Below are 20,200 nucleotides of genomic sequence, written 5' to 3'. Positions count from 1 at the left end.
CATTTATTTATTAAAGGAGGAGTCCTCTCCTTACTCAGAGTCAGTGAAGCCGCCAGCTACAGGAGTTGGCATTTGTTCAGTATTTACCATGCCCGAAGCTCTGCTAAGCGGCTTTGTGCATTATAGTCAATTTTTTTTTTTTTTTTTTTTTTTTTTTTTTTTTTTTTTTGAGACGGAGTCTCACTCTGTCGCCGGGGCTGGAGTGCAGTGGCCGGATCTCAGCTCACTGCAAGCTCCGCCTCCCGGGTTCACGCCATTCTCCTGCCTCAGCCTCCTGAGTAGCTGGGACTACAGGCGCCCGCCACCTCGCCCGGCTAGTTTTTTGTATTTTTTAGTAGAGACGGGGTTTCACCGTGTTAGCCAGGATGGTCTCGATCTCCTGACCTTGTGATCCGCCCGTCTCGGCCTCCCAAAGTGCTGGGATTACAGGCTTGAGCCACCGCGCCCGGCCAATTTTTTTTTTTTTTTTTTGAGACAGAGTTTCGCTCTTGTTGCCCAGGCTGGAGTACAGTGGCGTGATCTCGGCTCACCACAACCTCTGCTTCCCAGGTTCAAGCAATTCTCCTGCCTCAGCCTCCCGAGTAACTGGGATTACAGGCATGTGCCACCATGCCCGGCTAATTTTTGTAGTTTTAGTAGAGACGGGATTTCTCCATTTTGGTCAGGCTGGTCTCGAACTCCTGACCTCAGGTGATCTGCCCGCCTCGACCTCCCAAAGTGCTGGGATTACAGACGTGAGCCACTGTGCCCGGCCCCAGTTATAGTCAATTCTTGAGAGGTAAGTACGTCCCTGCACAGATGACCTGTGAGTTGAATGCAGACAGCAGGTGTGTTCTGCTGGACTTGTATGGAATTCTTAAATTTTAAAACTTTGTCATCGTCAGCCGCGTGCGGTGGCTCATGCCTGTAATCCCAGCACTTTGGAGGTCGAGGCGGGTGGATCATGAGGTCAGGAGATCGAGACCATCCTGGCTAACACAGTGAAACCCCGTCTCTACTAAAAATACAAAAAAATTAGCCAGGCGTGGTGGCGGGCGCCTGTAGTCCCAGCTACTAGGGAGGCTGAGGCAGGAGAATGGTGTGAACCCGGGAGGAGGAGCTTGCAGTGAGCTGAGATTGGGCCACTGCACTCCAGCCTGTGCGATAGAGCGAGACTCCGTCTCAAAAAAAAAAAAAAAAAAATTCTCGACCGGGCGCGGTGGCTCAAGCCTGTAATCCCAGCACTTTGGGAGGCCGAGACGGGCGGATCACGAGGTCAGGAGATCGAGACCATCCTGGCTAACACGGTGAAACCCCGTCTCTACTAAAAAATACAAAAAACTAGCCGGGCGAGGTGGCGGGCGCCTGTAGTCCCAGCTACTCGGGAGGCTGAGGCAGGAGAATGGCGTAAACCCGGGAGGCGGAGCTTGCAGTGAGCTGAGATCCGGCCACTGCACTCCAGCCTGGGTGACAGAGCAAGACTCCGTCTCAAAAAAAAAAAAAAAAAAAAAAAAAAATCTCATCAATTTAAAAGTCAGGAGGTCACAGAGGAATCTAATGGTTTCTTGGCTTTTCTTGAATGATTTCTCAAAGGCCTCTGAAGTCCCTTCGCCCTCCCATCTTATACCCAAGCCATTGGTCCCTTATATAAGCTGGTGGCTGGAGGCATTTAAGTTTTTGTTTTTAAGTAGAGTTGGGGGCTGGGCGCAGTGGCTCAAGCCTGTAATCCCAGCACTTTGGGTGGCTGAGGCAGGCGGATCACAAGGTCAGGAGATCGAGACCATCCTGGCTAACACGGTGAAACTCCAGCTCTACTAAAAATACAAAAAATTAGCCAGGCGTGGTGGCGTGCGCCTGTAGTCTCAGCTACTTGGGAGGCTGAGGCAGGAGAATGGCGTGAACCTGGGAGGCGGAGCTTGCAGTGAGCCGAGATTGTGCCACTGCACTCCAGCCTGGGTGACAGAGCAAGACTCCGTCTCTAAATGAATAAATAAATAAATAAATAGATTTGGGGTCTCGTTATGTTGCTGAAGCTGGTCTGGAACTCCTGGGCTCAAGCCATCAGCTCACCTTGGCCTCCCAAAGTGCTGGGATTACAGGCATGAGGCATTGTGCCCAGCCCCGTTTAAGTTTTTAATGTCTGCTCTACTTACTGACTCACCTTGCCCTGACACCTTTTGGAGCTCTTTTAGAGGCTGCTATTGCCACATGGAAACTGTGGTAACCCTCTCTCCTAGACCTGCCTAGATCCAAAAGCCAGCCTTGGAAGGAATACCTCTCATTCTCAAGAAGAAGTTAATGTCTGCCTTATAGTAGATGTCCAATAAATATTCTTTGAACAATTAAATAGATGCTCAGACTTCATTTGACCTAGTTTAGGTGATCCCATGGAGGGATCCAAACCTTTGGACTCCCCCAGTATCCCTGAAGTGTCCCCTTTTGCTGGCAGAGAAACTTCTGCCCAAGAGTCAGGATACATCAACATATCCACTTTTGGGGGGCTTGGTGCACTCCTGGGACTGTGTGGGGTGAAAGAGTCCCTTTCGGGAACAAATTCCCTGACCCTGGACACTCAGCTCTCCTCCTGGTTGGCAGTGAAGAGTGTGATCAATTCCAGGACTCCTCCCCGCTTCAGCTTTCAGTTCATTGCTCACTCTGGCTTGAAAACAGTACTGACTTGCTAAGTTGCATGTCTCTCTTTGCCTTGAGGATTGAAACACCTGGAAGTCAAGTGTGGTGGCTCGCACTTGTGCTCCCAGCTACTCAGCAGGCTCAGGCGAGAGAATCACTTAAGACCAGGAGTCTGAGACCAGCCTGGGTGACATAGCAAGACCACATCTCTAAAAAAATCAAAAACAAAAACAGAACACCTGGCCAGGCACAGTGGCTCAGCCTGTAATCCCAGCACTTTGGGAGGCCAAGGTGGGTGGATTGCTTGAGCCCAGAAGTTTGAGACCAGCCTGGCCAACATGGTGAAACCCTGTCTCTACTAAAAATACAAAAATGAGCTGGCCGCGGTGGCACACTCCTGTAATCCCAGCTACTCGGGAGGCTGAGGCAGGAGAATCGTTTGAACCCGGGAGGTGGAGGTTGCAATAAGCTGAGATGGTGCCATTGCACTCCAGCCTGGGTGACAGAGCGAGACTCTGTCTCAGAAAAACAAAAACAAAACAACAACAAAATCCCAAAAACAGAACACCTGGAAAACACCAGACACAAACCGCAGGAGTAATTTTTCTTTCGTCAATTTGACAATAGCATCAATCAGAATCCCAGGACTCCTAAAACATGTTTAACTTTAAAAGCAGAGTTGCAAACTCAAATGCTATAGGGGCCAAGTAGGCACTGTGGCCACCTAGAAAGTGGACCCTGAAGGTGGGCAAGGTGGGTCCAGCATCGGTAAATGTTCTAATATTTTTTGCGCTTATTATTATTTCTTTTTTGTCTTTTCTTTTTTTCCTTTTTGTGGAGAACGGGGTCTCGCTGTATTACCCAGGCAGGTCTCGAACTCCTGGGCTCAAGCTATCCTCCCGCCTCTGCCTCCCTGAGAGCTGGGATTACAGGCGTGAGCCATCGCGCCCGGCTGTTCTAATATTTTTTAAAGAATCAATTTTATAGGGCGGGCATGGTGACTCACGCCTGTAATCCCAGCACTTTCGGAGGCTGAGGTGGGCGGATCACCTGAGGTCAGGATTTCAAGACCAGCCTGACCAACATGGAGAAACCCCACCTCTACTAAAAATACAAAATTAGCCGGGTGTGGTGGCGCATGCCTGTAATCCCAGGTACTCAGGAGGTGGAGGCAGGAGAATCGCTTGATCCCAGGAGGCAGAGGTTGGGGTGAGCTGAAATTGCACCATTGTACTCCAGCCTGGGCAAGAAGAGTGAAACTCCGTCTAAAAAAAAAAAAAAAAAAAAGAATCAGTTTTATGAGTCTCAATTTTTAAGTGTTAGAAACTAAGTTAAAAAAAAATTAGCTGGGTGCGGTGGCTCATGCCTATAATCCCAGCACGTTGGGAAACCAAGGCAGGTGGATCACTTGAGGTCAGGAGTTCGAGACCAGCCTAGCCAACATGGTGAAACCCCTGTCTCTACTAAAAATACAAAAATTAGCCAGGCATGGTGATGGACACCTGTAATCTCAAATACTCGGGAAGCTCAGCTGAGGCAGGAGAATCACTTGAACCGGGGGGGCGGAGGTTGCAGTGAGCCAAGATCACACCATTGCACTCGTCTGGGCCACAGAGCGAGACTTCATTTCAAAAAATAAAGAAAAAAACGGCCGGGCGTGGTGGCTCAAGCCTGTAATCCCAGCACTTTGGGAGGCCAAGACGGGCGGATCACAAGGTCAGGAGATCGAGACCATCCTGGCTAATACGGTGAAACCCTGTCTCTACTAAAGAATACAAAAAATTAGCCGGTCGACGAGGCGGGCGCCAAGTAGCTGTAGTCCCAGCTACTTGGGAGGCGGAGGCAGGAGAATGGCGTAAACCTGGGAGGCGGAGCTTGCAGTGAGCTGAGATCCGGCCACCACACTCCAGCCTGGGCGACAGAGCCAGACTCCGTCTCAAAAAAAAAAATAAATAAATAAATAAATAAATAAATAAAAATAAAGAAAAAAAAATTAAACCCTCTGGGCATGAGGGCTCACACCTGTAATGCCAGCACTTTGGGAGGTGGGAGGATTGCTTGAGATCAGGAGTTCAAGACCAGCCTGGGTAAAAAAGCAAGACCCCCATCTCTACAAAAAAATTTTTAAAATTGGCCCGATGTGGTGGCTCATACCTGTAATCCCAGCACTTTGGGAGGCTGAGGCAGGCAGATCACGAGGTCAGGAGATTGAGACCTGCCTGGCTAACAAGGTGAAACCGCGTCTCAATTAGCCGACTGTGGTGGAGGGAGCCTGCAGTCCCAGCTACTCAGGAGGCTGAGGCAGGAGAATGGCGTGACCCTGGGAGGCAGAGCTTGCAGTGAGCCAAGACTGTGCCACTGCACTCCAGCCTGGGTGACAGAGCGAGACTCCGTCTCAAAAAACAATTAGCCAGACATGGTGGCAGGCGCCTGTGACCCCAGCTACTTGGGAGGCTGAGGTCAATCACTTGAGCCCGGGAGGTTGAGGGTATAGTGAGCTATGATCGTGCCACTGCACTTCAGCCTGGGTAACAGAGGGAGACCCTGTCTCAGATAAATAAATAAATAAATACACAAACCCTTGAGAGCCCACACAACACATCACAAGCAACTCTGTGCCTGTCTTACCGTGTGAAGCTGTGCATCTCAGGGGATTCTGGTGAGCCAAAGGCAGCAGGCATGGGAGCATTTCCTAGGGAACCTTCCTGGAATCTGATTCCAGGACTAGGTCCCTGGCCCTTTTCCTGACACCCAGCCCCATGCCTGCCCAGGAGAAATGGTTCCTTCCCCCAGAAAGTAAAGCACAGTCTCTGTCCTCTCCATTTGAGGCCTTACTTCTCAGGGTATAAAGGGAAATGGTGCCTGAAAGGCAGAATCTGCAGCTGCCAGGCGTGTTTGAGAACTTAGGACCCCATTTATAGCAGGATCACACCCTCTATCCCCAAGCTGAAATGGGTCTGGAAGAATCAGATTTAACAACTTCTTCCTGAGGTGTGGGGCATCTGGGTTGGGGGGAGTCCCCAGTCTGCTTCCCAAGTTCACTCAGGGAGAGAGTTCTGTGCCCGTCTTGGGGGGACCCAGAGGGCCCTTGACTAGGAGTTCTTAAATGAATTCAGGATCCCTCAGGAGACAACAACCTTCAGAAACTCCAAGTGCTAAAATAAATGGTCCTGCCCTCTCCACCCTGCAAAATGCCCTTCTTTCTACCTGTGAGGACGACTGCAGCGCTCTCTTTGAAATTTCAAATAGCACAATCTTTCCACAAAATTTATCTTCCATTTTTCTGTTTTGGTGGCCCTGCCTTGCTGGCATCATGAATGCGCGCTGGGTAAAGCCATCCTCACGAGCTGGCATTGCGGCTCTGGGAGTCACCTCCAGGCCAAGAGCAGGTGCAACCCAGGCTCGAGACTCCAGACCCGGAACCCTCAAAACCGGGAACGCTGTAGGGCTGTGGCTGCATGGGGAATGGGATCTGGGAGGGACTTCCTGTTGTCCCTAATCCCAGTCTCCACCCGGCTCCCCCGCCCGCCCCGTGCAGGCTGTGGAGACTCCCTTCTCGGGGGAGGGGGCTCCCGCTGCTGCAGGTGCCCCCTCTGCCTCCACCCTGGTGAGAAGGGGGTGCTAGGGAGGGCATCTGGATCTTGAGACCGGCGCAGATGATCAGCTTGCAGGAGGGGATGGGGTCAAAGGTGGAAGGCTTCAAGCTGGCAGGAGAGAAGGGGGCCAGGACCGGGTATGGGAAGGAGAAGGACATTGTCTGCCAGGACTGAGAGGAGGATGGGCATTCCAGGCCTGGGGCAGGTGGCTGCAGCTGCAAGGGGGCTGCTGAGAGCGGGCAGGTTGATTTCTGAATTCCTGGTGGGGCTGGGAGTCAGGTAGGGACACGGTGCATGTCCTGGGCTCGGGGGACAGCAAGGTCTGGTTGCCCCCGGCCTTGACGGGCGGGGCCCCACCAGCACCTGTTTTGCAGGATCTCTGCAGAACTTTCTGCTTCTGATGACAGGAAATAGCAATTCCAATTTAGCCTCAGCTTTACCTGAGCCGGTTACGCTGAGATGCAAGGCTCTTGCTTCAGCGATAAAGGGGACAATACAAAATAGCATTCTTTCAAAAATAGGACCCAGAAAACATCACACAGAGTGGGACCATTGGATAGGGTCTGGGAGACTTTCTTTCCCATTGGGACAGGGAGTGCTGGTCCTTGTGGGGATTTTCAGGGCTCTTTGGAGGTGTCCAGGAAGCGAGGGCTGGTTTCTCTCTGCTCTTCCAGGCTCCTGGCCAGAAGTTCGAGGTAGCTTGGACAAAAAGAGGCAGAAACAACTTAGCTGTTCTTTTTAGCTCGGAAATAGAAAATGTCTGCAGACGGCGGAGGCATCCAGGCCGCCCAGGACAAGGAGACACCGCTGGAGGTACAGATGGGGCCGGGTGAGGGAGGCATGCGATGGAAGAGGCTGGTGCGGAGGCGATTTTCAAGGCACGGAGTCTGGACCCCTGGAAGAGTTAGACTTACTGGGGTGGGGGGATCAAAGAAAAGGTGGCATGCTGGGTAGCACCCTCTGTCCGGAATTTACAGCATAACAGTTTTGTTTTGCTGGTGAATTCTCTAGTCAGTGGCCACAGGAGATGGCAGGGGTCTGGGTGGGGGTCCTATTGGTGAGGTTTTCTTTCTGAGCAGCGCTCAGAGCACACAGGGAAACCTGTTCTTCCCTGTGCTTCTCCATCTGTAACCACAGCTTCTCATCTCACTGGGTCCGAGCTCCCGTCCTTCCTCCTTCTCGTACCTGCTACCAGTGTGTGTGTGTGTGTAATTACTATTTGTGGGGAACCTGGGTCTTCGGGCTTGGAGTGGGAGGAGCGTGAGTCATCGACAGGCCAGGGGCCAGTCCCTGGCCTCTGGGAACCAGACCACATGCCTGCCGTTCCCACCTGTCTCGCAGGGTCATGGGGAGGTTCTAAGGATAATAGGCATGAGACGCCATCATCTATGGTTTTCATACCATAGCAGCACAAAGAGTTGTTAGCATCGTTCAGTTTCCCATCTACTTCCCGTGTGACTTGAACACCTTGTGCATGTCCGTAGAGCCCCACACTTTGGCATTCTCTGCTGGCGCTGGCTTCTGTCTGGTGCGCACAGGGAGGGGAATAATGACCACCACTGCCCTGTGTTTATCCAGGACTTTCCTGAGCCGTCAGCTCCTTCTCCATCATTATCTGTGTGAACCTCATGACCGCTCTGTGCAGGGGCAGAGCAGCTGCGTCCTGAAGGCTGCCTGGTTGGGTAGGGGTGTCGCTGGGTCTGGCACCCAGGCACCCTGACTCATGGCCTGAGGTTCTTTCCCTTCAAGACCCAAACACAGACAGGGCATGGAGGAAGGGGTGTGAGTCCCCAGCAGAAGGCCAGCCAGTCCCTGTGCTGTGGATGAGGCCCCACCAGGGCCCTCCCTGACTTTCCCAAAGCTTTTGAGCTACGTGGTCATGGGGTGTTGTCTCATCCTCAGCCCTGGTGTGTTAGTCTCCCGTGGCTGCTGTAACAAGTTTCCACCCTCTAGGGGGCTGAAAACAACCAGAATTGGCTCTCTCACAGTTCTGGAGGACTGAAGTCCAAAATCGATGTGTTGGAAGGGTCACACACCTTTTGAAAGCTCTAGACTAAGAGGATCGTCTCGTGCCTCTTCCAGCTCCTGGGGGCTCCTGGTGTCCTTGATGTGGGCATCCCTCCAGTCTCTGCTTCCTTCTCTGTGTCTCTGTGTCCTCTCGTATTCTTGTAAGGACATAAGTCATTGTTAGATTTTAGGCTCACTCTAAATCCATGATGATTTAATCTCAAGATCTTTAACTCACCTGTATAAAGACCCTTTTCCCCAATAAGGCCCCATTCTGAGGTTCAGGGAGGACATGGATTCTTAGAGGACACTATTCAAGCCACTGCACTTGTTTTCCTCATACACTAATAAACAACAGTCTACACTGCTGAGGTCAGTGTGAGGCCAGAGCTGAGAAGGGGGAGCTGCCCTCGGGCACCACACCCACCGGCACCATGGCAGCAGCTTGATGAATATTCCTCCTCTTGCCACCCATCCTTGCTGGGGTGAGCTCAATGGAGGCAGCAAGGACAGTCCTTCAAGCTGTGTCTTGCATGTTGGTGTCCAACCCTGCCGGAACGCCCTGGCATGCAGCTCTGGGTGTCTCTCCCACTCATCCGGGTGCTGATGAGGCTGTCCTCTCTAGATTCCAGATGGTGGACATTCTCATCAGGAAATGCTTTCTAAGCTGGGGGAGGCAGTGCCTTCAGGGGACGCTCAGGAGTCATTGCACATTAAGACGGAGCCAGAAGAGCCACAACCCGAGGGGGCATCGCAGGAGGACGGGGCTCAAGGTGCTTGGGGCTGGGCACCCCTAAGTCACGGCTCTAAGGAGAAAGCTCTCTTCCTGCCTGGCGGAGGTAGGAGAGGGATGGGGAAGAGGTGCTTTCCCAGGGAGGCAGCTGTGGGGAGGTGGAGGCTCGGCCCAGGTCCAGGTGGGGCCGAGGGTCTCCATGCCGGCAAGGGACGTGATCTCCCCATGGCCCCCTGCCCCCTGGCAGCCTCAGAGCCATCTGACCCTGTCCTTGGGTCGGGCCAGGGGCGGAGTTTGAGGCAGCTGGAGTAACAGCAGGTCCAGCAGGATGAGTTGCTCACCCTGAGGACCCCTCTCCTCCCACAGCCCTCCCTTCCCCCCGGATCCCAGTGCTTTCCCGAGAGGGGAGGACCAGAGACCGGCAGATGGCCGCGGCACTCCTCACTGCCTGGTCCCAGGTGAGTGGCCTTTCCCCAGCCCCTGCATGGTGCTCAGCCCTTCCTGCATCTGCTGGTTCTGTGTGCAAAGCCAGGACTCCGCTGGCCCCACTTGCAGCCAAGCCTGAAGCCTGGGGCTCTTGCTAGTGTTGCTGGAATTTTCCAGGCTCAAGGCCTATGGTCAGGCCTGGGCCAAAGCTGCAGGAGAAGCAGCAGGAATTAGAGACACAGGACCTCTCATTGGGAGCCGTTTGGAGCCGTACTCCGAGGTCTGAGCTGAGAATGGGGGCTGCATGGACATCCTAAGTCTTAACTGTGGTCCCTGAAAATACCACTTGGTCTTTGTTCTTTCTCAATGCCCCAGAAGGCCTTGGGTGGCTCACCTGCTTCCCCATCAGATGGAAGTGGCAGGCCTCACTAGAGACAGCAGGTTGGGAGTCCGGGGTCTCACCACACATCTCATGACACGGTGTCCCTCCACCGTGTCCACGGCATGTCCTGGAGAGTGGATGTTTCATATTGTTTCAGATGCCAGTGACTTTTGAGGATGTGGCCTTGTACCTCTCCCGGGAGGAGTGGGGTCGGCTGGACCACATGCAGCAGAACTTCTACAGGGATGTCCTGCAGAAGAGAAACGGGCTGTCACTGGGTAAGCACTCGCCTGGAGTGAGGACTGGGGTGTTAGGGAGGGGTCCTGCTCTGCCATCTCCTCTCTCCTCCCTTCCCTCCCTCTCCCTCCCACCCTTCTCTTTGTCCCTCGAGACACACTGTTCTATAGAAACTTCTATAATGATGGAAAAGTTCTGTGTGTGCTAGGATGGGAGCCACAAGCCATGTGTGGCCGCTGAGCACTTGAAATGTTGGTAGAGCCCTTGAGTTTTTAATTTTACTTGATTTTGTTTTGTTTTGTTTTGAGGCAGAGTCTTGCTCTGTCGCCCAGGCTGGAGTGCAGTGGCGCGATCTCAGCTCACTGTAAGCTCCGCCTTCCGGGTTCACGCCATTCTCCTGCCTCAGCCTCCCAAGTAGCTGGGATTACAGGCGCCCGCCACCACGCCTGGCTAATTTTTTGTACTTTTAGTAGAGACGGGGTTTCACCGTGTTAGCCAGGATGGTCTCAATCTCCTGACCTTGTGATCCACTCGCCTCGGCCTCCCAAAGTGCTGGGATTACAGGTGTGAGCCACCGTGCCTGGCCAATTTTACTTGGTTTTAATTAGTTCAAATGAGAGTTTAAATAGCCACATATGGCTAGCAGCTACTGTACTGGACGCTGCCCCAGGAAGTCCGCTTTTTCTGGGTTCATCCCCAGGGCTCACTCCTGTAGCTTTTCCAAGCCCCCAACTTCAGAGGTGTCTGAGCAGCAAGCTCAGCTCTGGGGCCCGGGGGCTACTTGCCCTGGAGGGAGATGGCATGAGCTGAACTCCCCAGGCCCCGCAGACCTTGGGGTGTCCCATCTGCTTTGAGGAGCAGGTGCTTGTCTCTGAGGGGCCTTGGTTCCCTTTGTTTCTTGAATGGTTGAATGGTAAGTATTTAAGTCCCAGAGCTTTTTTTTTTTTTTTTTTTTTTTTTTTTGAAACAGAGCCTTGCTCTGTCACCCAGGCTGGCCATCACGACTCATGCAGTCTGGACTTCCTGGGTTCAAGTGATCCTCCTGCCTCAGCCTTCTGAGTAGCTGGGGCTACAGGTACCACCATGCCCAGCTAATTTTTTCTTTTCTTTTTTTTTTTTTTTTTGGTAGAAATGGGATCTCACTATGTTGTCCAGGTTGGTCTTGAGCTCCTGGGCTCAAGCCATCCTCCTGCTTTGGCCTCCCAAAGTGTTGGGATTATAGGCATGAGTCACTGTGCCCAGCCATCCCACAGCTTTTGACTCCTCAGTTTCAGACTTTAGTTTTCATATGGAAAAATCAGTATTCATTTACTCATTCACTCATTCAGTTGACACTTAGCTTTTTTTTCTTTTTCTTTTTTTTTTTTTTTTTTTTTTTTTTTTTTTTTTGAGACGGAGTCTCGCTCTCTCACCCAGGCTGGAGTGTAGTGGCGTGATCTCGGCTCACTGCAATCTCTGCCTCCCAGGTTCAAGTGATTCTGCTGCCTCAGCCTCCCGAATAGCTGGGACTACAGGCGCCCACCACCATGCCCGGCTAATTTTTTTTTTTTTTTTTTTTTTTTGTATTTTTAGTAGAGATGGGGTTTCACCATGTTAGCCAGGATGGTCTCGATCTCCTGACCTTGTGATCTGCCCACCTCAGCCTCCCAAAGTGCTGGAGGCATAAGCCACTGTGCCTGGCCAACACCCAGCTAGCACACTTGCTAATCCGGGCAGAATCCAGGACTCAGCAGTTCCAGCTGGTGGCGTCATGGTGGTCCCGAGGCCCCGCTGGCTGGCACCAGGGATGCTCACCCCTTAATTAGCTCAGGCTGCTCACCACCCCTCTTACGGTTCCCCGGCGCCTGGGCCAGCAAGCCCAGGCAAGTCCTGGGGGATCAGAAGGAACTCAGCACCCATTTTCAGCCCCACCGCAGGACTCGCAGAGCCCCAAGCCACCCGGTTGGTCCAACACATTCCTTTCTTCCCACGGGTGGTGGAAGCCAGGGCCCCCTCTACTCTTTTACTGACTTGACCAAAATTCCTGGGGCCACACACACCTAAGACTTGACAAATGGGATGACCTTAGTTGTTGGCAACCCTGGCCTTCCTGTCCCAGGTCCTCCCACTTGGAGGGCCACTACTCCCGCCCTCCCGGTGTGGGTGTGGCAGCAGGACAGCCGTCCCGTCGGCGGTGAGGTGGGGTGTTGCCCGCTCCTCTCCCTTCAGCTCTTGCTCTTTCAGGGAAGGAGACAGGCCTACTCAGCTCTGGCAGCCCCAGCCAGGGGGCGGACCCCTGACCCAGGGCGACTTCTTGAAACTGCTTTATTTTACCCCATGTTTCCAGAGCCTCACCCCTGACTTGGGCCCCATCAGTTTTGGGGGGATGCTGTCTGCAGCTGGGCAGCGCCAGAAGGCCTGTGACAGCACAGCATCTTTTCTGGGCAGGCTTTCCCTTCAGCAGGCCTTTCTGGGCCCCCCAAGCGCAGGGCAAGGGCGAGGCCTCAGGCTCCAGCCGGCAGACAGGAGATGAGAAGGAGGAGTGGAGAGGCGCGTACACAGGTGAGGGACTGGCGCGCGCCTTTGTCTGCGGGAGTGGGGTGCAGACGCCTTCTGGCTGTTGTCTGTGGGAGTGGGGCAGGGACACCAGACCCCCTCCTGGACGGTGTACACCCAGAGCGGCCCTTGCGCTTTTTGGTCTCCGAGAATCCAGCCCCCACCCTTAGCTCTGCCTTCTCCACTCTCCTGGTGCCCTTAGGAAAGCTTGTCCCTCGCTGGAAACGACTTTCTTTTTCCAGGAGCCATAGAGGTGGGGCAGAGGATGCCGACCTCATCGGTGGCAGCCCTTGGAGATGTGAAGCCCTTCAGAACCAGGGCAGGGAAAGTCCAGGGGGGCGTCCCGCAGTGCGCGCAGGAAGCAGCTTGCGGCTGGAACTCAGGGCCTGCCAAAGACTCCGGGCAGCCAGCTGATCCACATGGCACTCCGGATGCAGCTCCACCGGATCCCAGTCCCACGGAGCCCCAGGAGGGCCGCGTTCCGCAGAAGCCCAGCGAGGAGAAGGGAGCCCTGGAGAGTGGCGAGGAGGGCCTGGCCCCTGACAGTGAGGCGGGCAGGAAGAGCTACCGGTGCGAGCAGTGCGGCAAGGGCTTCAGCTGGCACTCGCACCTGGTGACGCACCGGCGCACGCACACGGGCGAGAAGCCCTACGCCTGCACTGACTGCGGGAAGCGCTTCGGCCGCAGCTCGCACCTCATCCAGCACCAGATCATCCACACGGGCGAAAAGCCCTACACCTGCCCCGCCTGCCGGAAGAGCTTCAGCCACCACTCTACGCTGATCCAGCACCAGCGCATCCACACCGGAGAGAAGCCCTACGTGTGCGACCGCTGCACCAAGCGCTTCACCCGACGCTCGGACTTGGTCACCCACCAGGGCACCCACACTGGCGCCAAGCCGCACAAGTGCCCCATCTGCGGCAAGTGCTTCACGCAGAGCTCGGCGCTGGTCACCCACCAGCGCACCCACACCGGGGTCAAGCCCTACCCGTGCCCCGAGTGCGGCAAGTGCTTCAGCCAGCGCTCCAACCTCATCGCGCACAACCGCACGCACACGGGCGAGAAGCCCTACCACTGCCTCGACTGTGGCAAGAGCTTCAGCCACAGCTCGCACCTCACCGCGCACCAGCGCACCCACCGCGGCGTGCGGCCCTACGCCTGCCCACTGTGCGGCAAGAGCTTCAGCCGTCGCTCCAACCTGCACCGGCATGAGAAGATTCACACCACTGGGCCCAAGGCCCTGGCTATGCTGATGCTGGGGGCAGCGGCGGCGGGGGCTCTGGCCACACCCCCACCTGCTCCCACCTAGGAGGCCACGAGAGGGGAAGCGGGGCGCCCGGGGCCACTGGACTGGAGTCAAGGCTCCGAGGGAGGAGAGAGGGGCGCGGGAAGGGAGCTGGGGCGGTGAGGGTATGGGGTGAGGCATGGCGACGGGGGAGGGCGAGAAGGGGCAGACACTCTGCGAATTAAAGGCCTTGGACTTGAAGCGCCCCCCTACACAGCTGTGTCTCCTGGCGCCCTGGTGCTGATTCCCCGAGTGTGGGGGAGCTCCTGGGTCAATCTCCTGTCCTCGTTGAGGCATCCCCGAGTCACCACTCTTGGCTTGGTCCTCCACCGGGGTTGGGTTCCCTTTTGCCAAAGGCCCATGCCAGAGCGTTGCACACATTGGCAAGCAAAGGCTTCAAGTACAGAGAGGTTTCCAGGGCTGAAGCCAGTCAGCCACTCCTGGACCTGGGGACCCCTCGCCGGCCGTCTGCCGCTGCCACCACTTGTCCCAAGAGCACTGCTTACTGAGCCTGCACTCTCCCGTGGCTCTTCTCTTTGGAAGCCAGGAACAGGCAGAACTGGTCCGGAAACTCCTGCCTGCCCCATTTCTCACCCAGGCATCAGTGGCTCAGTTTTGTGACTGGCCTTTGCCGTTTGGTCCCACCGTGGCCTGCCTGTGCTCCTCACCAGAGGCCACTTTTGTTCTTGGCCCATGCTGCAGCTGCTGTCACCTGCCTCTGCTATGTCTCACCTTCTTGGCCTCTTGGTATATGTCCTTTATAATTCGCCCTGCTCGCCCCTGCCTGGCTCTGAGATTTGATTTACTCCTGGTCTTCCCGCTGGCCTTTTTTTTTTTTTTTTTTTTTTTTTGCGACGCAGTCTCGCTCTGTCGCCCAGGCTGGAGTGCAGTGGCCTGACCTCCACTCACTGCAACCTCCACCTCCTGGGTTGAAGTGATTCTGCTGCCTCAGCCTCCTGAGTAGCTGGGGCTACAGGTGCACGCCACCATGCCCAGCTAATTTTTGTATTTTTAGTAGAGGCAGGGTTTCACCATGTTGGCCAGGATGGTCTCGATCTCCTGACCTTGTGATCCACCCACCTTGGCCTCCCAAAGTTTTGGGATTACAGACCTGAGCCACCTCGCCCGGCCCCCTGTTTTTTTGTTTGTTTGTTTTTGTTTTGTTTTTTGAGGCTGAGTCTTGCTCTGTCGCCCAGGCTGGAGTGCACTGGCGCGATCTTGGCTCACTGCAACCTCCAGCTCTTGGGTCCCAGCGATTTTCCTGCCTCAGTGTCCCGGGTAGCTGGGATGACAGGTGTGCGCCACATGCCTGGCTAATTTTTTGTATTTTTAGTGGAGACAGGGTTTTACCATGTTGGCCACGCTGGTTTTGAACTCCTGACCTCAGGTGATCCGCCCACCTCGGCTTCCCCAAGTGCTGGGATTACAGGCATGAGCCACCGTGCCTGGCCTCTTCCCCTGGTTATAACCTCTGTAGCTCCCAACTCCCATTCTCTGCTTTTTTCCCTGGGTGGGGATGGACTCAGGTGACCTGTCATCCCTTATTTGTGGCCCAGGTCCCAAGATAACTTTCAGCTCTGATACCAACTGACCATGAGGATGTCTGCACTAAGGAGGCCCTTGAGACCCTACCTGTCTTTGTGGATTATAGGGCCACCAGGGTGGCCACAGCCCTGGTTGGCTCCCAGATCCTAAGGAAAAGAGTGGCTTGCTGAGGACAGTGGACTGAGAAGGATAATCATAGCTGCCAGTTGTCGAGCAGCTGCTCTTCCAGGCACAGGGCCAAGCACTGTAGATACAGCACCCCGGCTCTCTACAACAATGTAAGTGTGCATTGTTAGCCCAGGTTTTGTCTTTTTAAAAATAGAGATGGGGTCTTGCTATGTTGTCCAGGCTGGCCTGGAACTCCTAGGCTCAAGTGATCCACTCACCTCAGCTTCCCAAGTAGCTGGGACTACTGGTGTACACTACTAGGCCCCATGCAGGGCTATCTAAAAAGAGAAGGACAAGGCCAGGCGCAGCGGCTCACACCTGTAATCTCAGCACTTTGGGAAGCCGAGGTGGGTGGATCACTTGAGGCCAGGAGTTTGAGACCAGCCTGGCCAACATGGTGAAACCCCGTCTCTACTAAAAATACAAAAATTAGCTGGGCATGGTGGCAGGCACCTGTAGTTCCAGTGACTTGGGAGGCTGAGGCAGGAGAATTGCCTGAAGCCAGGAGGTGGAGGTCGCAGTGAGCTGAGATCTTGCTACTGCACTCCAGCCTGGATGACAGAGCGAGACTCTGTCTTAAAAAAAAAAAAAAAAAAAAAAAAAGAGAGAGAGTAAGACAATAGATTTGACCTTCAGGAATGTTAGACTCAGCTAGGGATGTGGGTGGGGTGAGATGTAATCAAATGGACACCAGGGGGCTGCTCACTAGTGGAAGCCCAGGCAGGACTTGATGGTGTCCAGGAGGTCTCTGGAATCTAGGCTAGGGAGGCTGGCAGGATTGGTTGAATTAAATGATTATTTCTTAGGCCAGAAAAAAAGCTGTTTTCTCCCTTCAGTTTTGTCTTCACGCACCAGTCACTTAGCCAGAAATAGGATTGCTCTGTTTCGTTCAGTGTGAGGGGGTGAGGGAGACTCATTTGTAAAGCAGGGTTGCTCTCAAAGAGCTCATTTTCTAAGTAAGGAGAGAGACAGAGGTGGGAGAGTTGCTAAAATGACCCTGGAAGCCGTCATCACTTGGCAAGAGAGCTGAGCAGAGTACTCACTCGCACAGTGACTGTTGCTTCCTTTAATTTCAGTTCCTTAGGCTCCATGAACAGCGTGCCAGGGACCCGATGTCAGGACTTGAGTGATTCAGAAGTCTGTCGAGTCTCGGTGTGGTGGCTTACACCTGTAATCTGAGCACTTAGGGAGGCTGAGTCAGGAGAATCTCTTGAAGTCAGGAGTTTGAGACCAGCTTGGGTAACATAAGGAGACCCTTGTCTACGAATAATTAAAAAAATTAGCCAAGCATGGTGGTGTGTGCCTGTAGTACCAGTTACTTGGGAGGCTGGGGTGGGAGGATCACTTGATCCTGGGAGGTTGAGGCTGCAGTGAACTGTGATGGAACCACTGCCCTTCAGCCTGGGCAACAGAGCAAGACCCTATCTCAAAAAAAAAGACTGTTGAGTGATCTAGGGAGTTATTTAAAAACTTCACTCTGGGCCGGGTGCGGTGGCTCACACCTGTAATCCCAGAACTTTGGGAGGCAGAAGCGGGTGGATCACGAGGTCAGAAGTTCAAGACCAGCCTGGCCAAGATGGTGAAACCTTGTCTCTACTAAAAATACAAAAAATTAGCCAGGCATGGTGGCACGCTCCTGTTAATCCCAGCTACTCCAGAGGCTGAGGCAGAGAATTGCTGAAACCTGGAGGGGCGGAGGTTGCAGTGAGCCAAGATTGCGCCACTGCACTCCAGCCTGGACAACAGAACGAGACTCCTTCGCAAAAACAAAACAAAACAAAACAAAACAAAACAAAACAAAACACTTTACTCTGGCCTCCAGGGAGCCAGCACAAAGTATCCTGGAGAAATGTTTCCCCTTTTGTGGCAGAGTGCAGGGACACGGGTTCCAAGGGCCCCGTGGAGGGTGCCTGCAGATGGCCATTCCCTAGGGCTGGCCCACTTCTCCCTCTAGGGATCCCTCCAGAGGCCCCATTGTGGGACAGATCTGGCAAAAGTATCTTAACAGTGGAACTTGGCAGTTTGGGAAATATTCGACAAGCACAAATAAGACAGGGGGGAGTAGTGGCTGTGCCATGGAAGGGCCTGGAACGCCAGGCTGAAGGGTAGTCATAGTTTGGTGGGTTACGGGCATCACTGAGAAGTGGGAGGCTGGAGGGAAGAAGCCAGGGAAGGGTCTTGGTGTCTCCCTGGGTAGAGGGTGAGCAGGTTCAGAGGTTTCCTTGGCTTCCTCGGGGCTTCTCGGCCACTAGAGAACCCCACTAGATCCTCACTGATGCCGTGTCAGGAGCACGGTGAGGGCAGAGGGCCGGGGGTATCGGCCCTCTGCCTGGCTAAGTTTTTGTATTTTTAGGCCGATGGCCTGGGCCGGGGGCATCGGCCTCAGCGCCCTCCTAGCCTGGAATACTGTCTCCCAACTCCCGGGCCCGACCGTGTAGTGAGGCCCAGAGTCCGCAGGGTCCCTTGGGCCCAGCCTCTCGCTCTGCGGCCCTATCTCCCGCAGGACTGAATCCAGGAGGCCACGCCCCCGCTCTGCCCTTAGCCAATCAGCCATCGAGGCGGCTCCAGCAGAACCAGCCAATCACGGCAAACGTTTGTGTCCGGCCCTCCTCCCCCCCCGCCACGCCCCAAGCCGCACGGTTGCCCCGGCAACAGCTCCAGGCTCCAGTCTTTGAAACATTCCTTCTTACCCTTCTCTGGGCGTTGGTTGCCGAAGGTAGCGAAGACCACGGGGCTGGCCTCGGCTTCGCTGCAGACCTCAGTCCTCACAGCGCGCCCCGCCCCGGCACTGACTTCCTGGGTCTATCACCGAGATGCCGAGCCTCCTGCAGTCCTAGAAAGCATACGGCGCAGGGCCAGGGCCACTTCCGGCCCCGAGGACTGCCTGCCAATTTGCGGCACTGGCTCCTGCACCAGGGCTGGGTGCGCTCGCTGCACGTGCCTCGAAGCTGGAGCATCTTCCTAACTCCCGAGCAGTGGCCGACGGTGCTGCCAGCTGTTGTGCGGTACGGCCGGCGGAGAGCGGCCAGGAAGGATACCGTGTCCTCTTCCAGGGGAGCAGAACAAACTCGCGGGCAGTGCGAGGCTGCTCGTGGCTCTGGAGTGCCTGTGGGACAGAGGGCGGCAAACGTTAACAGTAGGGGCTTTGCTGCGTTCCTCATACGTTCATTTTTCTTTTTTCTTTTTTTTCCCCAGAGATGGAGTCTTGCTCGGTTGCCCAGGCTGGAGTGCAGTGGCGCGATCTCGGCTCACTGCAGCCTCCGCCTCCCGAGTTCAAGCGATTCTTCCACCTCAGCCTTCCGAGTAGCTGGGACTACAGGCGCCTGCCACCATGCCCGGCTAGTTTTTGTATTTTTAGTAGAGACGGGGTTTCACTATGTTGGCCAGGCTGGTCTCGAACTCCTAACCTCGTGATCCCCCTGCCTCGGCCTCCCAAAGTGCCGGGATTACAAGCGTGAGCCACCGCGCCCAGCCAATTTTTGTATTTTTAATGGGGTTTCACCATGTTGGCCCGGCCGGTCTCGAACTCCTGACCTCAAGTGATCCGCCCGCCTTGGTCTCCCAAAGTGCCGGGATTACAGGTGTGAGACACCACGCCGGGCCTCACTCGTTCATTTTTCAAATAGGAAATGAATGCCTGCTAATTTAGCAAAAGTCCTTTTCTAAATGTTGAGTCTTAAGTGATGAAGATTCCAGACAAGACCGTTGCCCTCATGAGGTTCCACTGTGGTGGGGGAGACTGACAGACACATATATGGCACACACTTTAACTTCAAGTAGTGACAAATGCCAGAAAGAAATGAACTAGGTAAAGCAGGAGAGGACGGTCGTGCTTCATTGTCAGGGAAGACCCCTCCAAGGAGGGGACATTTAAGCTGAGACTGGAACGGTGAGAAGCCGTTTTACGAGGATCTGGAGTAAGAACCTTTCAAACAAAGGGAACAGGACAAACGTGGAGGAGACTGGTGCCTAGGTGCTGAAATAAGCCCCCCAACCCTCCCCGCCCCACCCCCCGTGTGGAGGGGAGGGGAGCCAGGAGATGAGGCTGGAGAGCTGAGACTTGTCAGGAGGCTGTGGCTTGAGGCTTCTCCCTGGTGTCCTGTGAAGATAGTCCAGCCTTCCTCATCGCATGCTCCTCTGGCAGCCTGAGACATGGGGTCAGGCAGGCTTCCTGCCTGTTGTAAAGGCGGCACCCATGGGAGGCCGAGACGGGCGGATCACGAGGTCAGGAGATCGAGACCATCCTGGTCTACACGGTGAAACCCCGTCTCTACTAAAAAATACAAAAAAACTAGCCAGGCGAGATGGCGGGCGCCTGTAGTCCCAGCTACTCGGGAGGCTGAGGCAGGAGAATGGCGTAAACCCGGGAGGCGGAGCTTGCAGTGAGCTGAGATCCGGTCACTGCACTCCAGCCTGGGCGACAGAGCAAGACTCCGTCTCAAAAAAAAAAAAAAAAAAAAAAAAAAAAAAAAAAAAAAAAAAGGCGGCACCCAATGAATGGCCTGCACCTCAGTAACTTAAGACAGCGATTTTTGTGTCCTCAACTAACAAAGCCCTAGGCTAGTCATGAAGATGAACACAAATCTCACAGAGCAACCGAGCAACCACAGAGCTTTTCAAGGATTCAGGTGTTCCTGTCATTAATGCCTTTCTCAGAGACTTAGTGAAGCCAGTGT

At 54.4% G+C, this 20,200-nt stretch overlaps 1 protein-coding gene and 1 long non-coding RNA gene across 3 annotated transcripts; one reads left to right on the top strand and one right to left on the bottom strand.

The window, feature by feature from the left end:
- The first annotated feature begins 6,096 nt into the window (after positions 1–6,096).
- On the top strand, positions 6,097–14,012 carry ZNF205 (zinc finger protein 205). Of its 2 annotated transcripts, none has more exons than XM_010376067.1 (7): positions 6,097–6,217; positions 6,881–7,019; positions 8,839–9,052; positions 9,313–9,404; positions 9,912–10,032; positions 12,419–12,532; positions 12,769–14,012. In XM_010376067.1, the coding sequence occupies exons 2-7, from the start codon at positions 6,963–6,965 to the stop codon at positions 13,833–13,835; spliced, it is 1,665 nt and encodes a 554-aa protein (XP_010374369.1). In that variant the 5' UTR covers positions 6,097–6,217; positions 6,881–6,962; the 3' UTR covers positions 13,836–14,012. The 2 variants fall into 2 exon arrangements, with proteins under 2 accessions (XP_010374369.1, XP_010374372.1); XM_010376070.1 differs by having other exon boundaries at positions 6,110–6,217; positions 8,839–8,986.
- On the bottom strand, positions 7,240–18,325 carry LOC115895239. Its single transcript, XR_004055439.1, has 3 exons — positions 18,215–18,325; positions 9,767–10,004; positions 7,240–8,371 (listed from the first exon to the last, which is right to left on the bottom strand). It is a non-coding gene; the product is annotated as an uncharacterized LOC115895239 (long non-coding RNA).
- Positions 18,326–20,200: the final 1,875 nt, after the last annotated feature.

This window comes from Rhinopithecus roxellana, chromosome 20 (genome assembly GCF_007565055.1).
Source record: "Rhinopithecus roxellana isolate Shanxi Qingling chromosome 20, ASM756505v1, whole genome shotgun sequence".
Classification (NCBI taxonomy): Eukaryota; Metazoa; Chordata; class Mammalia; order Primates; family Cercopithecidae; genus Rhinopithecus; species Rhinopithecus roxellana.
The sequence above is the reverse complement of the archived record's forward strand: the minus strand, read 5'-3'. Positions and strand labels throughout refer to the sequence as shown.

Bases quoted from the DNA above. Each gene is read 5' to 3' on its own strand.
- ZNF205 (XM_010376067.1), top strand. From the start codon at position 6,963: ATGTCTGCAGACGGCGGAGGCATCCAGGCCGCCCAGGACAAGGAGACA. The intron at 9,405-9,911 runs GTGAGTGGCCTT...ATATTGTTTCAG, and splicing joins TCCTCACTGCCTGGTCCCAG to ATGCCAGTGACTTTTGAGGA. The intron at 12,533-12,768 runs GTGAGGGACTGG...TTCTTTTTCCAG, and splicing joins GTGGAGAGGCGCGTACACAG to GAGCCATAGAGGTGGGGCAG.